The sequence below is a fragment of the Bos taurus genome, chromosome 5, assembly GCF_002263795.3.
Source record: "Bos taurus isolate L1 Dominette 01449 registration number 42190680 breed Hereford chromosome 5, ARS-UCD2.0, whole genome shotgun sequence".
NCBI classification, from domain to species: Eukaryota; Metazoa; Chordata; class Mammalia; order Artiodactyla; family Bovidae; genus Bos; species Bos taurus.
The window spans coordinates 42,882,545-42,908,355 of record NC_037332.1 but is presented as its reverse complement, the minus strand read 5'-3'; the positions used below and the strand labels follow the sequence as shown (position 1 = coordinate 42,908,355).

The 25,811-nt window shown below is 39.0% G+C and overlaps 2 protein-coding genes across 8 annotated transcripts in view; both read right to left on the bottom strand.

The window, feature by feature from the left end:
• The window catches only part of PTPRB (protein tyrosine phosphatase receptor type B), a 130,533-nt gene extending 107,551 nt beyond the window's left edge, over positions 1 to 22,982 (bottom strand). Inside the window, exons 1-3 of one of the 2 annotated variants that reach the window (XM_059886183.1) lie at positions 22,897 to 22,982; positions 21,261 to 21,656; positions 10,771 to 11,021 (exon numbers count right to left, since the gene is read on the bottom strand). In XM_059886183.1, coding sequence (XP_059742166.1) covers positions 10,771 to 11,021; positions 21,261 to 21,656; positions 22,897 to 22,951 — 702 coding nt within the window. In that variant the 5' untranslated portion in view covers positions 22,952 to 22,982. 2 annotated transcript variants of the gene reach the window in all.
• A 646-nt stretch (positions 22,983 to 23,628) lies between these two features.
• Positions 23,629 to 25,811, bottom strand: part of PTPRR (protein tyrosine phosphatase receptor type R) — a 273,204-nt gene continuing 271,021 nt past the window's right edge. For 5 of the 6 annotated variants that reach the window (XM_059886567.1, XM_010805079.3, NM_001113261.1 and 2 more), the window contains 1 exon segment: positions 23,629 to 24,810. In XM_059886567.1, the coding sequence (XP_059742550.1) occupies positions 24,717 to 24,810 (94 nt within the window). In that variant the 3' untranslated portion in view covers positions 23,629 to 24,716. 6 annotated transcript variants of the gene reach the window in all.

Here is a 25,811-nt window from a genome sequence, read left to right as displayed (position 1 = left end):
TTTAAACTTTTTTTGTTTTGAAATAATTTCAAACTTATGGGTAAGCTGTAAGAATTATAAGAGTGAGTGCTATGACATATCCTTACCAAGACCCATTTATCTTTTTCTAACATTCTGCCACAATTTCAGAGTAGACTGCATATCTCCTGAATGAATTGTTTAATATCAATAAAGACATTAAATTTAAGAAATGCAAAATTGATATAATCCTTTAATCTATAATCCATATTTCAATTTCACCAATTGACTCAAGCATTCTTTTTGGCATTTGTTGTTGCTATTTTTTTCTCTAACAAGGATCCCAACCCAGGATTCTGTGTTATATTTAGTTGTCAAGTCTCTTAATCTTCCATAATCTGGTACATTTCCTGTCTTTAAAACCATCCTTATGACATTGACCTCATTGAATGATATAAGTCAGTTATCTCTATAGTATGTATTTCCCTCCATTTGCAATTGTTTGATGCTTCCTTATGATTAGATTCAAGTTATAGGTATCTTGTCAACAGAACTGTTCCTCTTCTCTTGGGTTCAGTGTTTTTTCTCTAACAGATTAATTATTCAATTATTTCCCAATGGATCACAAATATAACTGCACATTAGAATCCATGAGAAGATTTTTACACTCTGATGCTGAGGTCCTATATTGGTAAATTCTAATTCAATAGGTCTGAGGGAGAATTTGGGAATCTGTATCTTTAAAAAAGCTTCCTAGGTGATTCTGATGTGTGTAAGACCAGGACTGAGAGCCACAGACTTCCTATCTCAATTTGTACATCCTGGCTTCTCCTTCAATCTCATTTTCCTTCCTTTGCTACATTCTCTCCCCTCTGCATCAACCCTCACCTGGGCTCCACCTCATCTGCCAAAGGGAACCCATGTTAGACAAATACTGGGAGGTGAAAGAGCCCATGTCAATGCACACGCTCTGTTTTATGGGTTGCATTTTATGTGCATGTGACTCATATTGTGACAATATATGAACACAGCCTTTTGGTGCACCAAATGGAGAGTCAGGCAAATCCCCTATAATTAAAAGAAAATGAAAGGAGAGAAAAATCCTAGAGATTTTAAAGCCAGAGAGGGTCGAGTGAATCATGAACTATATTATGCTATTGGCACATAATAGTCCACGTTAGTGGGCAATCTGAGAGAACTACAGCCCTTTGTCAGAATTAGACTTAAATGATGCCAATTATAAATTAGGGTTGTCAAGGACACATCCCTCCCGCAATATTGCACCCCCTTGCATGAACTCTTTGTGCTATGACCAGTCTTATCATCTGTTTATCTTTTATCCTATTCACTCTAGACAATCTAAAATCTTCTCTTGATCCCAAGGAATCATTAGGGGATGGTTTGGAATGTTTCTTTTTACTGTTGTGTTTGCACATCTGCTTCTAGGTGTTTGTCTCAGAAAGGGGGAATGCTGTCCCATTTTTAGTTCTGGCCACAGAGCAGTGGGCACTGGGGAGACATCCCTGTGTTTATGTAACATGATAAAGGAGTTGACCCCAGACTTGCTAGGGGTGGGTTTTTTTTTTTTTTTTTTTTGCATTTGTCTCCTCAATTACTTGGAGACTCATGTTGGGCGGTGATGTCTCTGAGGGCCAAATGAAAGGAAGCACAGAGCCATTAAACCTGCACCAGCACCACAATGGCTATTCATGAACTGAGGAAACGTGGGCCCTCTTGCAGGCCTGGCCAGGGCAGGATGGCGGTGAGGGGAAGAAGGGGGTGTGTCTCCAAACAAAACTGATGGGTGTTTAGTAGAACCAGCCAGTAACATTTTTAATGCATGTTCAATACTTCATTCCTTTGAAAGCATTGTCACATGATAATGCTTGCTCATCTGGTTCTTACCACAACCCTGTGACATAGGCAGGGTAGCAAAAATGAGACAAAAACAAGAAGCTAGTGTTAATTTCTAAATTAGTCAACATTACTGAATACATACTGTGTATAGACAATGCACTAAGCACTTTTCTTAATTAGATTGCAATCTTCACAGCTGTTTTATGTGGCAGATAGAGTACCTTAATTATCCTTATTTTAAAGAGGAAGCAAGTATGACTTGAGCAACTACTAGTTGATACCACTTGGATTTAAACCAGGTTTCTCTGACACAAAAGCCCTGGCTCTTTACCACTTTTTCAAACCATCTCCCCCAAGGTCACATGGCTGAGAGATGATCCAGATCAGTCCTTTCTTGAGAGCCCATGACTCAAATGATAAATGAACTCTGCTCAGAGTTTGAAGAGACACACAATTCCGTGGCCTGTCTTCTCTTCCTTTGGAGGCCATTTCTGCACATGTAATTTCTGCCTGCACCCCATGCTCAGGGCCCCAGAAGATCGACTTCCTGCTACCTCCACTCCTGCCTGTCTCTCCTTGCCCATAGGAAATGGCTAATACACGAAGGGTGAACCTCTGACACCCACCTCTGGCCTGATCTACAACTGGGCTTGTGTACAAGGACAGAGTATATCTCTGTGGATGTGGCACACAGGGGTGCCTGGATGAAGGTATGTGCAGGGGCTGAAATCCAGCCAATGTTCCAATATGGAGCCTCATGCATGCCCGATAGAACCATGTGCCTGGGAATGCCTTTTTTTTTTTTAATGAACACAAAGAACCTGGAGTCCAGCAGCAGTTCAGTATCTTCTCAGGTTCTACTTATCCATCCTGGGCCCCCTTCCTTCAAGACTGTACACTTTGCTAAGTTACAGCAGAAGACTGAAATTAGATGCATTAATTCTGCTACTTGATTATTTAACTTTTATGGCACCATCCCCTCCCACCCACTGACTTCCCAGGTGGCTCAGATGGTTAAGAATCTGCCTGCAATTCAGGAGACCCAGGTTCAATCCCTGGGTCGGTTTCAATCCCTGGGTTGGGTTTGATCCCTGGGTCAGGAAGATCCCCTGGAGAAGGGAATGGCTACCCACTCCAGTATTGTTGCCTGGAGAATCCTATAGAGGAGCCTGGTGGGCTACAGTCCATAGGATCGCAAAGGGTCGGACACAACTGATCGACTAACACTTTACTTTCACTTTCCTCTCACCCTGTCATAACACATGCACAAAAGTGCCGTCAATGGTGGGAAAATAAGGCATTTAGTGAGTCCACTAGAGAGATATTGTGGATGAAGGATGAGATTTATCTAGATCAGTTGTTCTGGAATTTAAAAGTACCTCCATGTAGTCACATGGAGGGTTTGTTAAAACAAAGATCGCTGGGCCGTACACTCAGAGATTCTGATTCAGTTGGTCTATGGTAGGGCCATAGTCACTGCATGCCTATCGAGTTCTGGATCTGGGCTCCATACTTTGAGTACCACTGAGCTAGATATTTCTTGACTCATACCATAGGCAAGCTTCTTATTCCACCAACTTTTTCCTTGTAAAGACACACACAAAAACACATATGCACAATCACATAATACTGTAATGGTAACAATAATAGCAATAGCTAATATTAATTGAACACTATTTTCCAGGAAATACTGTAGGCACGTAATACAGGTTGATTCCCTTAATTCATGTCCAGGATGAGAGAAAGAGAGTCTTGAAGCCAAGTACTGGCTCAGGTTCATAGTCCTCCAAACTGACATAAGAGGATGTGAGGAAAGAGAAGGAAAAGGACAAAGGTAGGGAAAAATCTGCTCTGAAAAGAGCCAATTTAGGACAGCTTGAAGGCAATGGCATCCCACTCCAGTATTCTTGCCTGGAAAATCCCATGGATGGAGGAGCCTGGTAGGCTGCAGTCCATGGGGTCGCTAGGAGTTGGACACGACTAAGCGACTTCTCTTTCACTTTCCACTTTCATGCACTGGAGAAGGAAATGGCAACCCACTCCAGTGTTCTTGCCTGGAGAATCCCAGGGACGGAGGAGCCTGGTGGGCTGCCATCTATGGGGTCGCACAGAGTCGGACATGACTGACGTGACTTAGCAGTAGCAGTTGCAGGAGCATCAGTGAGTGATGTAGGGCTTCAAATCATTTCTTTCTTGGCCTTTATCTTCATAAATAGGAGCTCTATGCAAGAGAATAAGGTGACTAGATGGGCAGGAGTGTATGTGTGTGTGTCTTCTCTCCTCTTTGCTCTGCTACTATTTAACCATGTGACCTTGGGTGAGTCCTTGCCTCTTTAAGCTGCTGCTGCTGCTGCTAAGTCACTTCAGTCATGTCCAACTCTGTGGGACCCCATAGATGGCAGCCCACCAGGCTCCCCCGTCCCTGGGATTCTCCAGGCAAGAACACTGGAATGGGTTGCCATTTCCTTCTCCAATGCATGAGAGTGAAAAGTGAAAGTGAAGTCACTCAGTCATGTCCGACTCTCTGCAATCCCATAGACCATAGCCCAGCAGGCCCTTCTGTCCATAGAATTCTCCAGGAAAGAATATCAAATGGCTTGCCATTGCCTTCTCCAAGGGATCTTCCCAACCTGGGGATTGAACCCGGGTCTCCCGCATTACAGGCAGATGCTTTACCATCTGAACCACCAGGGAAGCCCAATAAATACTATGGTAGATTGTTTAATGACCACAGATTCATCTCACCCAATACGTATGCCCCTTTTCAAGGAGACTTTGCAGCTCTTTCCCATTAAGAAGTGATTTCTACCTATCTGCCTCCTCAGTCTGGCCTGGCTCAGGATTCCATTGACTGATTGAATGTGGCAGAAGTAATGTGTGGTCACAGAGCTTAGGCCTCAGTAGGCTTGTAGCTTCCACCTTTCCTCTCTTGCAAAGCTTTCCAAAACCATCCGGTAAAGAAGCTGGTATCATCTAATGGAGGTTGAGTGGCCAGGTAGAGAAGCAAGCACGCTGCTGCTGCTGCTGCTAAGTCACTTCAGTCGTGTCCGACTCTGTGCGACCCCATAGACGACAGCCTACCAGGCTCCCCCGTCCCTGGGATTCTCCAGGCAAGAACACTGGAATGGGTTGCCATTTCCTTCTCCAATGCGTGAAAGTAAAAAGTGAAAGTGAAGTCGCTCAGTTGTGTCCGACTCTTAGCGACCCCATGGACTGCAGCCCACCTGGCTCCTCCATCCATGGGATTTTCCAGACAAGAGTACTGGAGTGGGGTGCCATTGCCTTCTCTGAAGCATGCAGCTAGTTCAAAATGCTAGCCATGGAAGAGGCTACTGTGAAGCTTCCAAGTCATCTGAGTCCCCATGCTGAAGGCAACTGCAAGAGTGAGCCTGGGTGAAACCAGCAAAGGACGCCTCCACCCCACCCTCCAACTAACAAAACCATGATAAATAGTAAGCTCTCATTGTTTTAATCTACTAAATTTTGGGGTTGTTTGTTACACAGTGATGGAAAATAAATACAAGTACCCACCTCCCAGAATATATGGAAGTGCTTAGCATAGTTGCTGGCACACAAATTTTAGCTATTACTTGTTATCCCCTGGACTCTCTTCATTGCAGATAGTATAGCATCTCTTCATATTTCCTTCCTCATTACTCAAAGGAACTCTTGATGGAAGAAAAAACACAAAAACATCCCACTTTCTCATTTTAAGTTTTCTGTGACACCCTACCCTCCATTCCCAGTCCTGTGTTCTAATCCCAACTCGTCCTTTGCTTGTAGATCTAGAACATATGGTCACTTCATAAATGGGAGTTATAGTGATGTCATTGCCTTTCCAAGCAAAAAATCTCATATTTCAGTTCTTGTTCTTTCTTTGCTAGATCTCCTTCAGGTCAAGTGTGCTAACTGCTACCTGGTGGCTACATATGTATGGAAACAAAAGGAATGACAGATAATCTAAGCATGTCACTAATTAAAATAACAAGTAGGAACTAGTGTCTGTTTCTGGATGAAGACTGCTTTAAAAATGTGAGATGTTCATCAATATACATCCAACTTCCACACATGTGAAAATTATTACAGAGCTCTTATACTGTCTCCAGTACTCTTGCCTGGAAAATCCCATGGACGGAGGAGCCTGGTGGGCTGCAGTCCATGGGGTCGCTAAGAGTCGGACACAAGCTACTTCACTTTCACTTTCTTATACTGTCTAAGTCATTTATTCATTAGGGGGCAGCAGAGGATGAGATGGTTAGTTAACATTACCAACTCAGGATGGACATGAGTTTGAGCAAGCTCCAGCAGATAGTGAAGGGCAGGAAAGTCTGGTGTGCTACAGTCCATGGGGTCACAAAGAGTCACTTAGCGACTGAATAACAACAGAGTACTGATCCTGTGCTCAATGATTTTGACTACATCATGCTCTCTATGTGCCTCTGTAACACCATCTTTGGTTTCATACTCCCCCCAAAGTCTGGCAGATAGTAGATGCTCAATGAATTAGTATGGAATCCATGATTGGACTGAAGCAATAATAATCCCCAAGTTTCTTTAAAATACTAATCTTGGGTGAAAGTTGAAATTATGTCCAACTTTCCATCCTGTCCCATCTCAGCTCTTCCATGTCCATCCCTCCCTCCCTCCTCCCCACCTGTTATTGGGTTAATTCCTGTACTCTGTGAAGCTCAAATCAGATATTCTGTCCACCAGAAGACATTACTTAAAACCTCCACAAGGTCAAGAACCTCTCTTTTGTATTCCACCCAAACCCAAGTAATCTCCATCCCCCTCAGCACCTCAGCAGATGGTGAGTTTCTTCAGGGCAACAACCTGTCATTCACCTTTGATTCCCAGTAAATACAGCAACCACAGCTATTACTTCTTAAGCGCTTACTAAGGATCAGGTACTGTGTTAAGCATTTTATAGGCCTTGTCTCTCCCAGTCCTCACAACAGCCCTAAGAGGTAGAGGTTCATTTTAATAGATGAGGAAACTGAAGCTGGTCACTAGCTAGCAAGAGGAATTCAGGCCTTTGACTTCAAAGCCTGAGTTCTTAACCACTGTGCTTTGATACTAGTTAAGTTCTCAAGAAATATTATTATTTGTTGAATACATGAACATTTTCCAAAGTCACTGGACTGTCATTTTTTTTTTTTTTTTTGGTGGATGAGGGTGGGGAGTTGAAGAGTGATTAAGAGATAAAACAGGAGAAATTACAAAGGAAAAAAATATGTATGTGTATATATAATTAGTCCCTGAATAAAATTGTCTCTCTCTCTCTCTCTGTGTATGTATATATATATATATATCATAATAGAAACATATTGAACAAGATTCACACAAACTTCCAACACTTGATGCTTTATCTGGGAGCTCATATAAACCTTAGCATGAATCTCCTCTTAGAAAAAATTAAAACTCAAAAGACAAAAAAACCCAACAGAGTGTTTATCACAATCCAAGGCTGCAAACCCAGCTCTGGGCTGGACCACATGAGGTCTGTAACACAGGACTGGGCTGCTCCTCGAACTCTAGAGCTGGCTGTCCTTGATCCATCCCGGTAGAGCCCAGCCACATCTAGGAGCTTCCTATATGTTTGTTCACAATGGTAAAACTTGGGCAAAAATGAGGCAATATTCTTTTTTGCTAAAATACAGCATTATAGTGTTCAGGCAGATATGTTTCTGTTGATTATAGTTTTTATTTGGCATGCTTTTTATTTGATGCAGTTTTGTGTTTTTTTTTTTTTTTGGTACTGATCTTTCTGTCTCTCTCTCTGTCTCTCTCTATATATATACATATATGCTTGCTGTTGTTGTTGTCTAGCCACTAAGTTGTGTCTAACTCGTTTGTAACCCCATGAATTTAGCTCTCTAAGCTCCTCTGTCCATGAAATTCTCCAGGCAGGAATACCGGATTAGGTTGCCCTTCCCTTCATCAGGGGTTCTTCCTGACCCAGGGATCTAACCTGCGTCTCCTGTACTGCAGGCAGATTCTTTACCATTTGAGCCACCTGGGAAGCCTATAAGTTCTGAGTAAGTTCAGTCGCACAGTCACGTCTGACTCTTTGTGACCCCATGGGCTGCAGCACGCCAGGCTTCCCTGTCCATCACCAACTCCCGGAGCTTACTCAAACTCATGTCCATAGCGTCGGCGATGCCATTCAACCATATCATCCTCTGTTGTCCCCTTCTCCTCCTGCCTTCAATCTTTCCCAGAATCAGGGTCTTTTCCAATGAGCCAGTTCTTCACATCAGGAGGCCAAAGTATTGGAGTTTCAGTTTCAGCATCAGTCATTCCAATGAATATTCAGGACTGATTTTCTTTAGGATTGACTGGTTTGATCTCCTTGCAGTCCAAGGGACTCTCAAGAGTCTTCTCCAACACCATAGTTCAAAAGCATCAGTTCTTTGACACTCGGCTTTCTTTATAGTCCAACTCTCACATCCATACATGGCTACTGGAAAAAGCCTATATATATACTGATAAAAATTAGTACATATATACTGATATCAATACACACACACACACACACACACGCAGAGCCTCTTGATGAGGGTGAAAGGGGAGAGTGAAAAGCTGGCTTAAAACTCAACATTAAAAAAACTAAGATCATGGCATCTGGTCCCATCATTTCATGACATATAGAAAGGGAAAAAAGTGGAAGCAGTGACAGATTTTATTTTCTTGGGCTCCAAAATCACTGTGGACAGTGACTGCAGCCATGAAATTGAAAGACACTGTACCTTGGAATGAAAGCTATGACAAAACTAGACGGTGTATTAAAAAGCAAAGACATCACTTTACTGACAAAGATTCGTATGGTCAAAGCTATGGTTTTTCCAGTAGTCATGTATGGATGTGAGAGTTAGACCATAAAGAAAGGTAACCACTGAAGAATCGATGTTTTCGAACTGTCGTGCTGAAGAAGATTCTAGAGGGTCCCTTGAACTGCAAAGAGATCAAACCAGTCAATCCTAAAGGAAATCAACCCTGATTCTTCATTGGAATGACTGATGCTGAAGCTGAAGCTCCAATACTTTGGCCACCTGATGTGAAGAGCTGACTCATTGGATGCTAGGAAAGATTGAAGGCAAAAGAAGAAGTGGGTGTCAGATGAAGAGATGGTTAGATAGCATCACGGACTCAGTGGACATGAGTTTGAATAAACTCTGGGAGATGGAGAAGGACAGGGAAGCCTGGAGTGCCACAGTCCATGGGGTCTCAGAAGAGTCAGACATGACTTAGGGACTGAACAACAGCAACCTATACACAAAATACACACATCAGTACAAAAAAAAGTAAATATAAATATTTAAGCTCAGCTATAAGAATCCTCTTATAAACTGGTGTTAGAATGCAGTTTTAGTCAAGGCACATTCAGCCAGAATGAGAAGGTGCTCCACCAAGAAGTGTTCAATTTCACAAGCAAGTGGTGAAACTCTCCCTGACATCAGTGGTTGAAAGGGCTCAGGGCTTGGAGATTTAGGGAGACCACAGGGCCAGTTCATGATGACATCATTAAGTAACAGCTCTCCTGCTCCTTTTTCCTGTCTTTCCTTCCCACTTTCCAAGCCCAGATATATCTGAAACCATGAAGATCAAGCTTGGAGAGGTGGGTATATAGCTGGTGAGATGTGAGAGAATTTGAACACACTCCATTTTCCCCTATTTCAAGACCAAGCTTGGTGGGGTGATGGAAGGGAGAAGCTAACATTTCAATTGAATTTAGAGTTTGGGTTATTTCTTGAAATGGTATTTTTGCTAATAGGCTGATAGTGAATATTGAGCTTTAAATTGATTAAAGAGTGTCCAGGAAAGTCGTGAGGCCTTCTGAACTCTTCAGAGACAAGGCAAGAAATAGGTTGGAGGGCAGATTTATAGCACTGGCTCTATTTGTTTTGCAATCAATAATGAGGTATGGGTTCACTAGCCAGGAGTCATGTGCAATTTTAATTTCTGCACAATGCAAAAGAAAACAGAGCACTAAAATGGTTAAGTTACATGCATAGAGTTGAGCTTTTACTTCCTTTAAATTACTTGGGTTGTTTTTGTGTGTGTGGATGTACTCAGTCACGCCTGACTCTTTGCGATGCCACAGACTATTGGCAGCCAGCCTCCTCTGTCTATGGAATTTTCCAGCCAAGAATACTGGAATGGGTTGCCATTTCCTCCTGCAGAGAATCCTCCCAACCCAGGGATTGAACCAGCGGTCTCTACATCTCTTGCATTGGCAGGTGGATTCTTTACTGTTGCACTCCCTGGGAAGCCCTCAGGTTGATTATTATGAAACAGCTAAATACTGCCAAATGAAACCTTAGCTTTTAAAATGTGCTTTAATTACAGCTATTGTCTAAAATGATGGCCTAAAACCCTGAATGGAAAGCAAAACCAAAGGCGTGAACACCTGAAACAGAAACGCTATGTGAACAGATTCTACAGCCGTGTCCTGGCTGCTTCTCAGCCTTTTCCCTGTCTTGTGGATGCTGATGTAGAATTTTATATGACTCAGCTTATCCTTGTCCATCTTCACAAATCTGTTATAATGATTCCTGAATCTTGCATTGCTTTGTGACTCTCTCCCCTCCCTTATAAGCATAAATGATTGTGACCTATATGCAGGGGGACCTGCAAGTTACTGACTGTAATTTTTACTTCCTGATTTTAATTCTTGTAAGACTATGAACCCTGACTTCAGTTCAGAAATGTGGCCAGTCTACAGGAGTTATAATTATCTTCAGCTTATAAAGGTGTAGCCATTTAAATTCTACCTCCAAGATTTTCTCATTATGCAAAATGCCTTCATGTACAATTAACAACAAAGACACAGAGTGCCTCATCACCCACTTAAGTAGCATTATTTCCAGCAAATTATTTCCAGTCTTTTCAAGCAATGGGCTTTCTGAGGCCTTCCCAAGACACACTCCATGCACTCCTTTCTCCTTCACTTACCTCTTCCGTGGTGCTGGAGAAGGGTGGAGTAGTCCAGGGAACCCAAGATGTCATTCCAGCCATCCATAGACTGAGGTGCTGACTCTGGCTGCTGTTCTGGCTGTAGTTTTCCGGAGTACTTCTGGTGAAGGCCTCGGTGGTATTTCTAATAAGGTGTCCCAGGCTATATGGAAGTGCATTAAAAGTAGTGGGGGTCTGGGGAGGAGCTGTGTTTCTAATGCTCCTTACTGAGACTTCAGTTCCCGGGCCAGCTGAGGTAAAGAAAGGACAGGTGCTAAAATTACCCTCATGTTCTATACAGTCTTCATATAAAAACAGTTTTTCTTAGAAAAAGACCGCTTTAACAATAGGCATGTAGATAAATTTCAGTTACAGGAAAAATAGAAGATAGTTTGAGTGTGACCATACTCATTTGCCCTGTCTGTGTCACCTATCTTTGATCCATCTATCCAATTTACAAGGTGCAGGGAGAATTATGGAAACTGTGCTATCAGGGATAAGCACAAAAAGAGGCTCAAGATGGAAAAGGTCTTTTTATAATTTAGCAAGATGTAAATATCAGCTGTTCTCTTAAATGTTAATAAAATAACCATGACCATTAAGCATCTTTTCCTTGAGATGTGGAGGATTGTTCAGGGTACCCTGTATATGCGGTTGCCAGATATAGCAAATAAAAATATGTCATGCCCAGTTAAATTACTATTTCACATAAATGACCAAAGACTCAGTATATTTAATATATCCCCAATATACAACATTACAAAGATTATATTATATTGTATGTTAGGAATATGCTTTTACTAAAAATTGTCATTTATCTGAAATTCAAATGTAACTGGGTATGGTATATTTTATCCAGCAACCCTACCTGTACATCTACTAAAGCTTTGATAAATGTTTGGACATTCTCCCTGATTTCTGTCTGCTTTTATCTTCCTGAATTCGGTGCCACTAACTATCACTGCCATTGTGCTTGGCATATCTAGAGATGTACTCATTCCTGGGATGTCTTCTATAGGACAGATCCAACTGTACTATTAGTAATATGCCTTTACAACAGACTACAAGAAGCAGTCTTAATTCTGCATTCTTAATTGATTTAGGTGCTAGAATGTCCTTTTACACAGATACTAATCTATTGTTGGGATGCAAAAAATTCTATACGTGGAGATTAGTATTTTGGCTATTTCGAGCTTTGGCCAATGTCAATCCCCTGAGTTGATTACTACCTAAGACAATTTTAGCTCTCATATCTTCAGAAAAAAAAAGATTTAATGGTGAGGTGAGGGCAGAGACAAGCTTCCATATACCTAGCATGTAATTATGTGTCTTCACATGTCAACCTATGTTTACTCTTCTTCACTAAGCTGTTGGTAAGTTCTCTTCTTGAGAACTATTTTTTTTAGTCAGTTTATAGAATTAATTCAATGGATGAAACAAGACTTTCCCCAAGTTAGGTAAATGATCAAAGCACTCTTGAAATTTCTTTTGCAAATAACATAGCTTATCACCATTGCAAGTAGCTTTGGGATATCTTATGGAAAAAATTCTACTCTTCTGTAACTGTCTGTAATTAACCTTCTAAATGTATTTTTAAAACACTCTAAACCAAACAAGTTCATTTTCCAGTTTAGGACACCACCTTTTTCCAAAGAAAGAACCTACAGAATATTCAAGTCTGGTACCCCTTCATTTTGTGTCTATGTTTTAACTTGTGCTATTTAAAAAACAGGAAGGAAACTTTAGTCTTAACATTTAATTTCCAAATTTTGTGAATTTCAAAACAAACTTTGTTAGGCATCACAATCTCCTTTGGAGCTTGTTGGAATATTGAAGCCTTACTGCCCCACTCCCTACCCCCAAATTATGATCTAGTATATCTGGTGTGGGATCTAGCACCTGCATTTCTAATACATTTCTCAGGTGTAATATACATCTAAATATATAATTTTATCCACATGTACAATATGAGCCAAAGCTGAATTCTAATCATGTCTTATGTGGGAATTGAAGAATTATGAAGTAGATGAAAAGAAAGAAAAATCCATCATAGAAATATATAAGGTGATTAAAATAATTTCACCTTTCCATTGCCTGAACTCTTTGTTGAAATGGGTGTTATGAAATTATACGAAAATTAGTAGATCTCTGTGTGTTTTGGGTTCTACAATTCTTCTGATGTTCTTTTAAAGGTATATATATTTTACAGTTTATGAAAGAACAAGATGTGTTTTGACAAATGCAAGGAAAAGTTCCTACACAATGGAACAATATGTTGAAGCTATTTTTAAAAAGCTTTATTGTACCATTGCTATTACATTGTTTCCACATTATACACAATTCCTTTTAGAACACAATTCAAAATAAGGCGGACCATCCTAGGTCCAATCTAAGAAGTTTAGTACTTAATGTAGAAAAAACAAAGCTTAGCACTTAGAGCTCACCTATAAAATGATTTGCAATGACTGTGTCATATCAAGACCATATTTCAAATACATTTCTTTAAAAAGCAATATGCATTTTAGTTTATTAATTCATCTATGATTGCCTTAGAGATAATCAATAATAGAAATGGAATTTTTGTATAATGATAGTGGAGACAATACACAATTTGTTAGTTTCCCTCTTTTAAATGATTAACAAACTGTTCAAGCATATTGAAAGCAAAAACTTGAATAAAACTCATTTTGGAGATATAAAATTTAAACTATATTGATACTTTCTATTCTATAGGAAGATGCCAAATGTAATATGCCCTTTAAAAGTGGGAAAGCAATCTGGAAAAGAGATAAATGAAACAGAAGATACCTTAGAAAAATGATGACTTGTATATATATATTTATACATAAATATTTAAATTAATATAAAAGATCTATTAAATCAGATTTGACTAGAATAAAGTGAAAGATCTGGGCATTATAATATTCTGAATAATTATTAGAAATGTTAAAATGAATAATTAAAATTTCAGAGAATGTAATCAATGAAATAAAGAATACATTTAAAAATACACATGCCTAAAATTTGAAAAAGTGAGTTAGAAAGTGAAAAATTTTTGAAAAGAGTACCAAAGATGGAGAATTTACAAACAATAGGAGGCATAACAACCAAGAAGGCATAATCAGGGGTTAATTTTTTTTAAGAAACTTAAAAAAGATGCAAGATTAGGAAAAAGTAAAATTAATAAATGGAAACTGATACCAAGACATAGGATAGTAAAACATCAAAGCATAGCATAGTAAAAAAATTTAGATTAAAAAATGAAAGTTTAGCCAATCAAAGAAATGCTTTTCAATAGCCAATTACTACTCAACTACTGTACTATGGTTTGTTATATGACGATGAGCCTGGTTTATCCTAATGTCCCACGTTTTCTTTTGGAAAAATGCACACACAAACATTGGAAAAGGATGAAATGGTGGTGTAGAAGGATGGAGGGAGAAGAATGGTTTATTAGTTCATGGCTACGAGGCTTTGGGGGAGACATGCTCAGCCAGAGCCTCAACAAGGTTAGGGCAAAAGCAGGTGGAAAGTGGGTGAATAACTTGGTGTGCCCAGGGCTGGCTCATCTGTTAGGCACAACACAAACATTGCCTAGGGCTCATGATTTTTAGGGTTCATGAAATGATTTAATTTCTTTGAAAATAATTTTTAACAAAGAGCATTCAGATCAGATCAGATCAGTCGCTCAGTTGTGTCTGACTCTTTGCGACCCCATGAATCGCAGCACGCCAGGCCTCCCTGTCCATCACCAACTCCCTGAGTTCACTCAGACTCACGTCCATCAAGTCAGTGCTTTGACTCCATCCCTTCATTCTTTCTGGAGTTATTTCTCCACTGATCTCCAGTAGCATATTGGGCACCTACTGACCTTGGGAGTTTCTCTTTCAGTATCCTATCATTTTGCCTTTTCATACTGTTCATGGGGTTCTCAAGGCAAGAGAAGTGGTTTGCCATTCCCTTCTCCAGTGGACCACATTCTGTCAGATCTCTCCACCATGACCCGCCCATCTTGGGTTGCCCCACGGGCATGGCTTAGTTTCATTTAGTTGGACAAGGCTGTGGTCCTAGTGTGATTAGACTGACTAGTTTTCTGTGAGTATGGTTTCAGTGTGTTTGCCCTCTAATGCCCTCTTGCAACACCTACCATCTTACTTGGGTTTCTCTTACCTTGGGCGTGGGTTATCTCTTCACGTTCAGGGTCAAATAAAATGTTAAATTTTTTTCACACATTGTGAATAAATGAGAATGCTAGGACTAAGATAATCTATTAATTTATTTTATTTTTTTTCCAAGTGGAGGAAGGAACCCACAAAGATATGTGCACAGGGCCCATGAAAGTCATATGCAGCCTTGGGTGTGCCCTGATAAGTTTAATGATGTGTCACAGGCTGAAAATCGTTGAGCAACTCCGGATGCTATGTTAGATGTTTTTCAGTGATCATAGAAAGCATATATTAATACTCAATGACCAGACGATTTTCAATGATCATGTAAATAAATGGTTAATTGCAAAGTCCATGTTGTTATAATGATGCAAGGAGGAAACTCTAAAATGTCTGTGACAGCCAATTTGGTCAGAGTCTGTGTATACAAAGACACTTTCTGTTTTGGTTTGTTCATTTCCCATCAAGCTGTCTGTATTTACAAGCACTACTACCAATCACCAGAGGAAATAGCTGCTAAAACTCAGTGCCCCAAGAGCATATATGATTGCTTACCTATTACAATGCTTATGGATTTTATTCCCTCACCCATATGACTACAATTAAACAATTACTTTAACTAGCAGGTATATCAAGCCAGCCAACAGTATGATTTACTTCAGCAGTGAGATCTCGTAGTAATTTTACTAACTCAGCCATATCAGGGACACTTGAAAATATGTCTGGAAAAATTTGCTTATCCTCAGACAAAAAAATGAAATCTGAATGAATGAATCTGTAGCAGATCCGCAATAAATGTTGATTGGTTGGCTGACATATACAATGTTACTCTTCATACAATATGAAACATCTTAGTGAAAGTAACAATTTTAGACAGTTATCCTGGGTGTTTATACTTGTAAGGAGACTTGGAGTTCCTTGGAATAGGTATCCAAACCATAGACAGAATTTTGTACTCTTCATTTGGAAGTCCTAGAACTATTTGAGTATGGTCTACAGTCAATAGATTGGTGCTGGTGTTGTGGAACCCCTTTTCAAGTTTAGAATGTTTTTATTTTCCTGTCTTAAGGATTATTTGCTTAGATATGCTTGCAAATATGTAATATCCTTTGAGAAGATTTCTCTGTTTCTCATGTAAAAGAGGGGGCCCAATGAATGGGTTATTTTCCATATTGTGTAGGTCCATAAAATGTCAATAATTCGGTCCCCATAACCTGTGTTGTCTGTTTGTGGGGATAAGACTTTTCCTGTTGGAATAGATAGTACTGTAACTGTTAATGGCTTGGTGGGTTTAAAAATTCTGCTTGATTTGGGAAGAAGAGAAAACCAATAATCAGGACTTCAATAGTGGTATAAAAATAGTCCTTAGCTTTCCTTAATTGTTCCCTATTATTCTGATGTGCATACTCAGTCACTCAGTTGTGTCCAACTCTTTGCGACCCCATCCCTGGGACTTTCCAGGCAAGAGTACTGGAGTGGGTTACCATTTCCTCCTCCAGGAGATCTTCCCAACCCAGGGATCAAATGCTTGTCTCCTGGATTCTCTACCACAGAAGAGCCACCTGGGAATCACTGTAATTCTGATATTTAACACCTTTTAGAAGTTGAAACCCATTTAGCCAGCACTTGTTGACCATGGGAACCAAGATTACCTTTAAAGGAGATAAAGATTTCTAAGTTATGATTCCTGCTCTGAAGAGGTTTATAGCATAATAGTTGAGTCTTTCTAACTTTTTTTCTTTTGCATCTCCTGTATATACAAACAACTTAGTCATGGAGAAAAAAAATGTTTAACTGAATTTTAAGTGAACTTTCCTAGAAATGTACAAGTACCCCTCCCCCAAAGTGTAGGCTGATATAATTTTCCCTTTAGCTTAAAAGATTTTTCCTAGCAGGAAGCCCTTAGGAGTGCCATGTTTCAAGAGTTTGTAAATTAGAAATTTGGACCTCAGAATGCATTTTTACTCTTAAAGCAATAATAATCTTAAAAAAATCAAATGTGTCATTATATAAAATTGCTATATGCTTGGGAATAGAATAAAATTTGGTTTTTCCTTATTGCCTTATTGATGACTGCCTTGTGTGAATTTATGGAGACTGAGAAACAATACACAAAATATTTCTAAAAGCTATACTCAATACAGTGACTCCAAAGATGTGGCTATCTGGAGGAAATATTTGAATCTGTCAATCACTTGTTTTATTGACACATTGCTAAAGGTAAGATGGTTTCCAGGTAGCTGGATATCTGGCAACTGACTGACAAAAGAATATATAGGGAAAAGGAAATTTTGTCATTTCAGCCAGATATATTGGCATTTTGGAAGCAATGCTTTTTATTACTCCCTACTCAGAATAATAGCTATAAGGCTCTAATTTTAAAAATTGATCTTAAAAGTTTTTTTAAAAATAAGAGTCTGTCTACCATATACATTATGTTTTTTGTTGGGGGAGGGGATCCAAAATGAATTTGTGTAGTATATTCTTTAAGGGTAAACTTAAAATTCAGAGGGAATGGTAAAAAATCTAAACCCATCTTTTATTTAACTTGGTAATCTACTATGATCCTGGTGATCCTGGTTCTACATAACCTATATATTCTTTTTAATTGAATTCCCACGAATTATGTCCCATTAAACGCTATTCTGGGCTTCCCCTGTGGCTCAGCTGGTAAAGAAGCTGCCTGCAATGTGGGAGACCTGGCTTCAATCCCTGGGTTGGGAAGATCCCCTGGAGAAGGGAAAGGCTACCCACTCCAGTATTCTGGCCTGGAGAATTCCATGGACTCTATAGTCCATGGGGTCGCAAAGAGTGACAGGACTGTGCAACTTTCAATCACAAACTCTATTCTATTTGTTTCATTAAATGGTTGTTTTAAGGGGTTTTACAGAAATATAAATTATATGAAAATTTGAAAAGATAGGTTAATTTTACATTCCTCTCCTAATAAAAATCATTGCAGTAGCACTGATTATTTGAGGAAATCTGACCCTAGTACAGGTTCTTCTATTAAAAACCTTCTTATTAACTTTTGAATCAAATTTCGACCCACTTTGGGAACCTATTTGATTCATCCTATTATAGAGGGGCTTGAGTAAAAGAGAGGAAGAAGAAAAAAGACATCTTAGTGAAAATGAAGCACAGTTAAATTATGACAAAATTCAGTGGACATTCAAAGAAATGTTTAAAAAATTTAAGAAGTATCGAGTTAAAAAAAACTATCATTTAATGTGACACACTGGCAAGAATATATATTGGAGGAAGGGATATTTTTTTTCTACTCACACTCATTATAACTATTTCCTTATTTGCCTTCCCATTATCCTAAGGAGCAAGACATATTTACTGATTCTCAGGTTTGGCTGCATATTGGAAGTATTTAAAAATATAATTCCTGAGTTAGTTGACCTAGAGGATGAAGCCAGAATATTAATACTATTTCACGTTTATTGTATTCTGATGTAAAGCCTGGGTGTAAATCACTGGTGTAGGGTACTTCAGTTACTAGCGCAAGTTATGGCACCTAGTAGTAGTAGAGAACTATTACTTAAATATTTGAATGGTATTACGAATGTTTCTTCTATGAAACAAATATGAAATATATAGCCCAGGTTTTGACCTTCACAAGTATGCTTTTACTGATGAGCCTAATAAAAACAATATATCCTCTACATGAACAACATGCATTGTGTCCGACTCTTTGTGACCCCATGGACGGTAGCCTACCAGGCTCCACGATCCATGGGATTTTCCAGGCAAGAATATTGGAGTGGGCTGCCATTTCCTTCTCCAGGGGATCTTCCCAACCCAGGGATCAAACCCGGGTCTCCTGCGTTGCAGACAGACGCTTTACCATCTGAGCCACTAGGGAAGCCCACTTAAAAGTATAGTATTTATTAACTCTTAAGAAAAGGCATTTGGAGTTCATTCATTACAAACATCTACATGAAATTTAACATTTCACAATGAACTCTCTAGAAAATCAGTGAGTGTTCATGCTATGGGTCAACCAATATCATTCTCTGCAGTTAGAGAAGGAAAAAGTCTGTTGGCAAAAGTATATGTTGCACCTATGTATATTCAAATATAAGATACTTTTTTGTATTGGAATTGTTCAAATTTTAACTCTGCTTTTTCTAGAGGTCCATTTTCTCCCCCCAACACACATTATCAGGCATTTTGGATATGGCATGTTCAGTGGTTACCTGCAAGTAGTCTATTATATCTACTTTACTTTTGAAATGTATATCATTAGACATGTTTTGTGTGAAGGTTGAAAGAAATAGTTTTTCCATGAATTATCTTTTATCTTGAATAATCCATATCTTTTGAATTCATATGTGCTTTTTAAAAGTTCTAATGAAAGAACATTTTTCTAAGGTTTGATTGGGAGTTGGGGAGGAATCTCCCTGCTTGGGTATAACCATACACCATACAACTGAAATATTTACAATGTTTCTGTGTTGTTTAGGATAGGCCTAGGTAGATGAACTACAGGAAAGGAACAGTTTGGATGGTGCTATGTGATGTATTCTCCCTGATAAAGTTGAATTTCATAATTAAATTTTATATTTTTTTATCTTATTCTCATATCAGAAGTCTTTATAAGAACAGAGATTCTTCTTGTACTATAGAAGAGCCCATTTAATTGGCACCTACTTAAAGTAAATGCTGCTGCTAAGTCACTTCAGTCATGTCCAACTCTGTGCAACCCCATAGACAGCAGCCCACTAGGCTCCCCCATCTCTGGGATTCTCAAGGCAAGAACACTGGAGTGGGTTGCCATTTCCTTCTCCAACGCATGAAAGTGAAAAATGAAAGTGAAGTCACTCAGTTGTGTCCGACTCTTAGAGTGACGTAAAATTGTTCAAAGATCAGTGTGTGAAAAAACTCATATAAGTCTCAAAAATAAAGACCTAATAAAAAGAGTTAAATGTACAGTGGATGCTGATCCTGAAATGAGGCTATGAATTAAAATTATTTGGGGAAATTTTTAAAAAGCATCCAGTATCATGCCCAAATATAGATTTCTTGGAATCAAATCTTGGAAACAACAGTAAAGGAAGAAATGATGGCAATAATTCATTTTACTCCTCTCTACCAGGTGATTCTGAATGTAGCCAATTGGGCAAGAATCCTATGGATGAGCATGTGGAAACTACTATAAAATGGAACATATATTGGACAAGGAATCAAGAAACAGGTTCTCAACAAAGTCATACTGTATAGCACATGGAACTCTGCTCAGTGTTATATGGCAGTCTGGATAGAGGGGAGTTTGGGGGAGAATGGATACATGTGTATCTATGGCTGAGTCCCTTCAATGTTCAGCTGAAACTATCACAATGCTGTTTGCTAATCTGCTATACTCTAATACAAAAGAAAGGTAAAACAAACAAACAAACAAAAACCCTGGGTTCTAATCTATACCTCTGCTATTTAATTATTTGGGACAATTCACTTTACCTTGACAAATTTTAATCTTAAGGAAGGGCTTCATTTCTAGAAAATTCTCCAGTTATTTATAGCTAGTATGTAGCAATTCTTTTATCCTCCATGACTTCCTAAAGCAAACCTCTAATAAAGGAGTAAATAAGCAATAAGATGATTAAGTAAAATAGAAAATTAAGCTGTATCGACAAATAAATATTCCTAGTCTAGGACTGAACTGTATGTCGTACCAGAAATTTATGCATGTGTATACAAGTTTTTATATGTTCATCATCTAGGTTATATTCATCAATGATCAACAAATTAGAAGATTCTATAGCTGCACATTGGTTCTTAACATTTCAAAGATACTACCTCCAAAAAAATCTACCTCTAACATTAGTACAAGAGATTTACAAAAGCATAACTTATTATCTTCCCAGTCTTATAAAGCACCATTTTGATGTTCTAATAGCTCCTCATAATCCGAGAACAGAAGTGTCTACATCAGCAAAATTATTAATTTCCTTATCATTGCCTTTAGTCATTACCTGTGTATGGTATAGACATTTACATTCCCACGTCTACTAGTATTTAGCCAAAGTGCTTAATGTTTGACACAAAAGAGAAGCTCAAGAAATATTTGTTGAATTAATAAAAGAAGCAAGGAAAAAAAAGGAAGGAAGCATGAGAGATAGACAGAAAAAGGAAAGTTGGGCTTATTTTAACGAAGATAATGAAGTTTTCCAAGTTGGTGTGTACCACACAATCCATTTCCATTAGCTTATGAATCTTCCACTGGAATTTTGTTGGAGCATGTGGACTTCCCTTAAATGCAAAACAGCAAGATATTTAACAGAACTTTCAGAATCAATTCTGAAAGGAAGAACTCACCTTTTTTAGAGCAGAGGCTTTCATTGACTGGTTTTCCCTCCTCGTTGACATCTATTTTCATCCAGCTATGGAGGTACTTTCTGCCCTTCTTGACCACTACCCTGACGCCTTGTTTCTTGAGAAAGAGAGAGGCATTTTCCACCTCAAGGAACCCTTCCTTCTCATAGCAAGTCCATCGAGGAGCCTGGGAGCAGGGGGCAAAGATGGCGGCTCGGCCAGGGCCACCAGAGGAATTGGAGATGCCCAGGCATAGAGCAGATTTAACATGAAGGAGCTTTCCATCCTCAGTCCACATCCACTGCTGGTTCTGGTTTGTCCTATTGCACAAGTCCATGACCACTCTCCCATTTTTGAAAAGACATTGCTGTTTCTGGACATGGACAATCTGAAACCCCTCTGGAAGATGAGAAGCTCATCAAGTGCTATGCAACAAACCATAAAACCCACCAGAAAACAAAGCAACCCACCCACAAATCAGCCTGGTCAAAACACAAGGTTTACTTATCTTTTGCAATTGCTATCATTTAAAGTGAATAGTTCCAGATTCAACACATGTGATTTAAAAATCCCAAAACAAACAATGCAAAAATGTCACACTTAGCTTCTTTTCTTTTCCTTTCACATGGTTTAGGGAAGAAAATATGCCCCCATTGAAATAATGAAAGGAAGCTTGGAAAAGAAACTAAACCATCCAAAGAATACGGTGAGATATTTTAGCCCAAATATTTAAATGCTAAAGTTATATAAAATCCAATTCCCATTTTAACCATTTCATTCCTTCCACCTCACCTCCATTCTCCACTCTAAAGAAACACTCCATTTTCCAATTCTTAAGTTACCACTGCAATAAGTGTTTGTATACAAATGGATGAGTTTGAATACAGTTTTTGAAAATTAGGTACATTTATCCCAAAATAAAACAAAATTTTCCATTCTTCTAAGCACATTCTCCTAGCTAATAGTAAGTAATTAAAGTATTGATTATCACAAATTAAATTTTTATAATACTATAAAGAAGTATTTTTCTATTTTGTGACAGTATCTGCAGTCTTCCTTCAAATGCTAATAAGAGAAAACTGAATACCCAGTTGTTAAACATCAGATTAAAAAGTGAAATATTCAGGCTCAAAAACCATCTTCAAGGTGCTTTTACTTAATTTTCTCAGCCATTCTATTAAAATATTCAGACGTTCCAAATAACAACTTCCAAATAAAACCCACCACAGTTCCTCAACTCCCTTTAATTATATTTCTTATGTTTTCTTTATTTAACACAAAGGAAACCAAACTATAACTTGACAGAGAAAAAGCAGAAAGATGCCACAGACAGTTGCGTAATAATACGTTTTCCCCACCTTGGGGTTGCTTTAGTCTCTACTATTCAGATGCCATTTCAGGAGCTGCCTGAGGCATTTGGAGGACACCAGAAGAGGCCATTTATTTTCTTTTGGGGAGAAATCTCAACAGTGTGGGCATCACAGGCTCCTTTTATTCCCCCTCCTCATCGTCTCTGGCTAAACTGCCATGGAGACCTGGCTCCATTTCCGCTTTGTTTCACACACTTTTCTAAGGACAGAGACTCCTTTGCTGGCTATTTGAAGAAATGCCTCAGGAAACTTGAGGCAGACCCACTCACCTGAGTTCACGAAGATGAAGCAGGTAAGAATCGCCATGTAAAATTCAGCCTCCATTTTCCACTTAACGACTGTTCATGCTTTGCTTGGGGGAAAAAAAAATTCTCCCAGATAAGAGAAGCAAAGACTAGGAAGGAAATGTGCCTTCATGGTGGGGGGAAAAGTCAGTGACGAGCACTTCCTCCTATTGAATTGTTTGGGGGAAGTTTTACACCAGTTGTCCTTTTGTCTGTTTCCTTAGAAAGAAGGGATTATGATTACTTCTCTTTTTTTTTAATGTCGAAAAAAATTCCAGCCCCCAGGAGCAGAATAAAATGTGTAAGTTTTCGTCTACCATCCCTTTGCCACACGACTAAGCTCAAGAAGGAAGAAAAGAATTGTAATCTTAGGTAATTCAATGTTCCTACAGCATTACATCTCTTCAGGTGATGTGATTCTGCCGAACAAACACCAACCATGTAATTTATGAGGGTCTGTGACAAGGGATATGAAGACATAAACATGTACTGTGTGTATAATGATAGCTGGAAGTCTATCGAGGAAAACCACATAATGATGGCAGTTCTAGATCATTATCACTCAAGTGATGACAATACTACGTTTTGAAATCGCCATCTCTACTGGGGAGAGGCAGACTAAAATTACACCCATCACACTGTTGACTGCAGGCTTTCCCTAAAAGATAATGGTCTCTTTCCAAATAAGAAAAAAAAGCATATGCCTTACTCAACATGTAGTATTAAGAGTAGTTTATTGGCAGTAGGAAACAAAGTCAACATAGCTGCATTAAAAATTCATATGTGAGCAGAACATCTAGTGTTTGCTGAGTGTAGATTGTTTTTTAAAACTTTGTCTCTTGAGGATTAAATCGTTTCAGAGATTTAAGGATATCCATGGCAGCATCCTTTTAAAGAACCACTGGAAATGGGACAGGTTACATCAATCTCAAAGGCATCTGCCTTTTACTGGGAGAGAGATTTTAGGTAGACATTGTATTCAAAAATTCTTTCTTAGTAAAAGAGAGACAAGTATTTAAAATTCTTAATACATCATAGTTGCTACAAATTTGTTTTTCCCTTTGAAAGTAAAATGACTCACAATGTAGAAATACAGTGGATAGAATTCTGGAGCAGAAACCACCTCTATGTTCAATAGTAGAGAGTAAATACATATATACCCAATGACAATCATTGTGCTCTGTAATTGTTTGATAGGAGGTACTGATAAATACACATTTAATAGGTAATATTTCAAGACACATTTCCATATAAAATAGTTACTGCTTTTGATTTTTTTTCAAAAACACAGACTTATTTGTTAAAAATCCATCATCAATCACTTGCAACTTTAGCGGCAAGATTCTGGTAACTGAGAAGGAATTAGCACTTAAAACAGGAATAGTTTAACAACTGACAGTCCATTCACAAGACAGATTTTGCAAACATTAAAGCATCTAAACACACAATAATAATTTCTTCAGCAGCTCTTCAAGGTATCATCTGATGACATATATTTCATACATATATTCTGTGTGGCAGATAGTCAATACAGACAAAACAAATTCCTCCTTAGCAGTGTGAGAAATCGACCATACCTCCATCAGCAGAGGACCTTCAAAATAATTTAAGGGATGCTTACAAGTGCATTCATATACACAAGAGGCTGGAGGACTTGAATATGTTGCCATCTTCCACAATCCATGCCCCGACTTGGCTTCATGGCTTCTCTTCCCTTCCACTGCGGGAAGCTCCTTCCAGAAGCCTTGAGTGGGTAATCAGCTAATCACCCCTAGAGATCAAAGGTCTGGTAAGTCTTCAGAGAATCACTGGACAGTTTCTGCTGAAAGTCTGCTCTCGTACAGGCACAGAGCGTGATGCACAAATTCATACTGCTCGCTGGTTTGGACCATTCCACCCCTGCAAGGAAGAGATAATACAACTTATTGCTAACATCCCAGCATCTCAAGTAACGCAGAGACCACACTCAAGTGAAAGTGCTGTGCCAAAGACACACAGAACAGTTGGCATGGTAATTCTTTTGTTGTCCCTCTTTCCTATGTCCAGATGACCTGATAGATGATTTTAATATGCTAATATATATGAAGGGATTAACACAGTGTCTGCTACACAGTAGGCATTTGATTAATTTAACTAACATCATTACTGGGGAGGCAGTACAGCCTTGTGGTTAAGTACTTGGACTTTGGAACCAGACTGTCTGAGTTCAAATCCCTCTGATGCCTAGTCTTAGCGAGGGCAAATTGATCTTGGGCAAGTTCCTTAAAATGCTTTTGTCTCAGTTTCATCGGCTATTAAAGTAGGAGAATAACGGGATTATTCTCACAGGATTATTGCTAGGGTTAAATAAATTCACTTCTATTTGGAGTGTTAGTATTACTTCTAGGGTGCCTTATCATTCTTCATATGTTATACGGATTTATGCACTTGGATTTGATTGATGTAGGTTTACTGAACAAAACTGAACTGTAAAATGTTGCTCTTTCTACAAGTTAAAAGAACTACCTTGCAATGGTTTATTTGAGTATGTTATGTCCGTCTAGTCAAGGCTATGGTTTTTCCAGTGGTCATGTATGGATGTGAGAGTTGGACTGTGATGAAAGCTGAGCACCAAAGAATTGATGCTTTTGAACTGTGGTGTTGGAGAAGACTCTTGAGAGCCCCTTGGACTGCAAGGAGATCGAACCAGTCCATTCTGAAGGAGATCAGTCCTGGGTGTTCTTTGGAAGGAATGATGCTAACGCTGAAACTCCAGTACTTTGGCCACCTTGTGCAAAGAGTTGACTCACTGGAAAAGACTCTGATGCTGGGAGGGATTGGGGGCAGGAGGAGAAGGGGACGACAGAGGCTGAGATGGCTGGATGACATCACTGACTCGATGGACATGAGTTTGGGTAAAC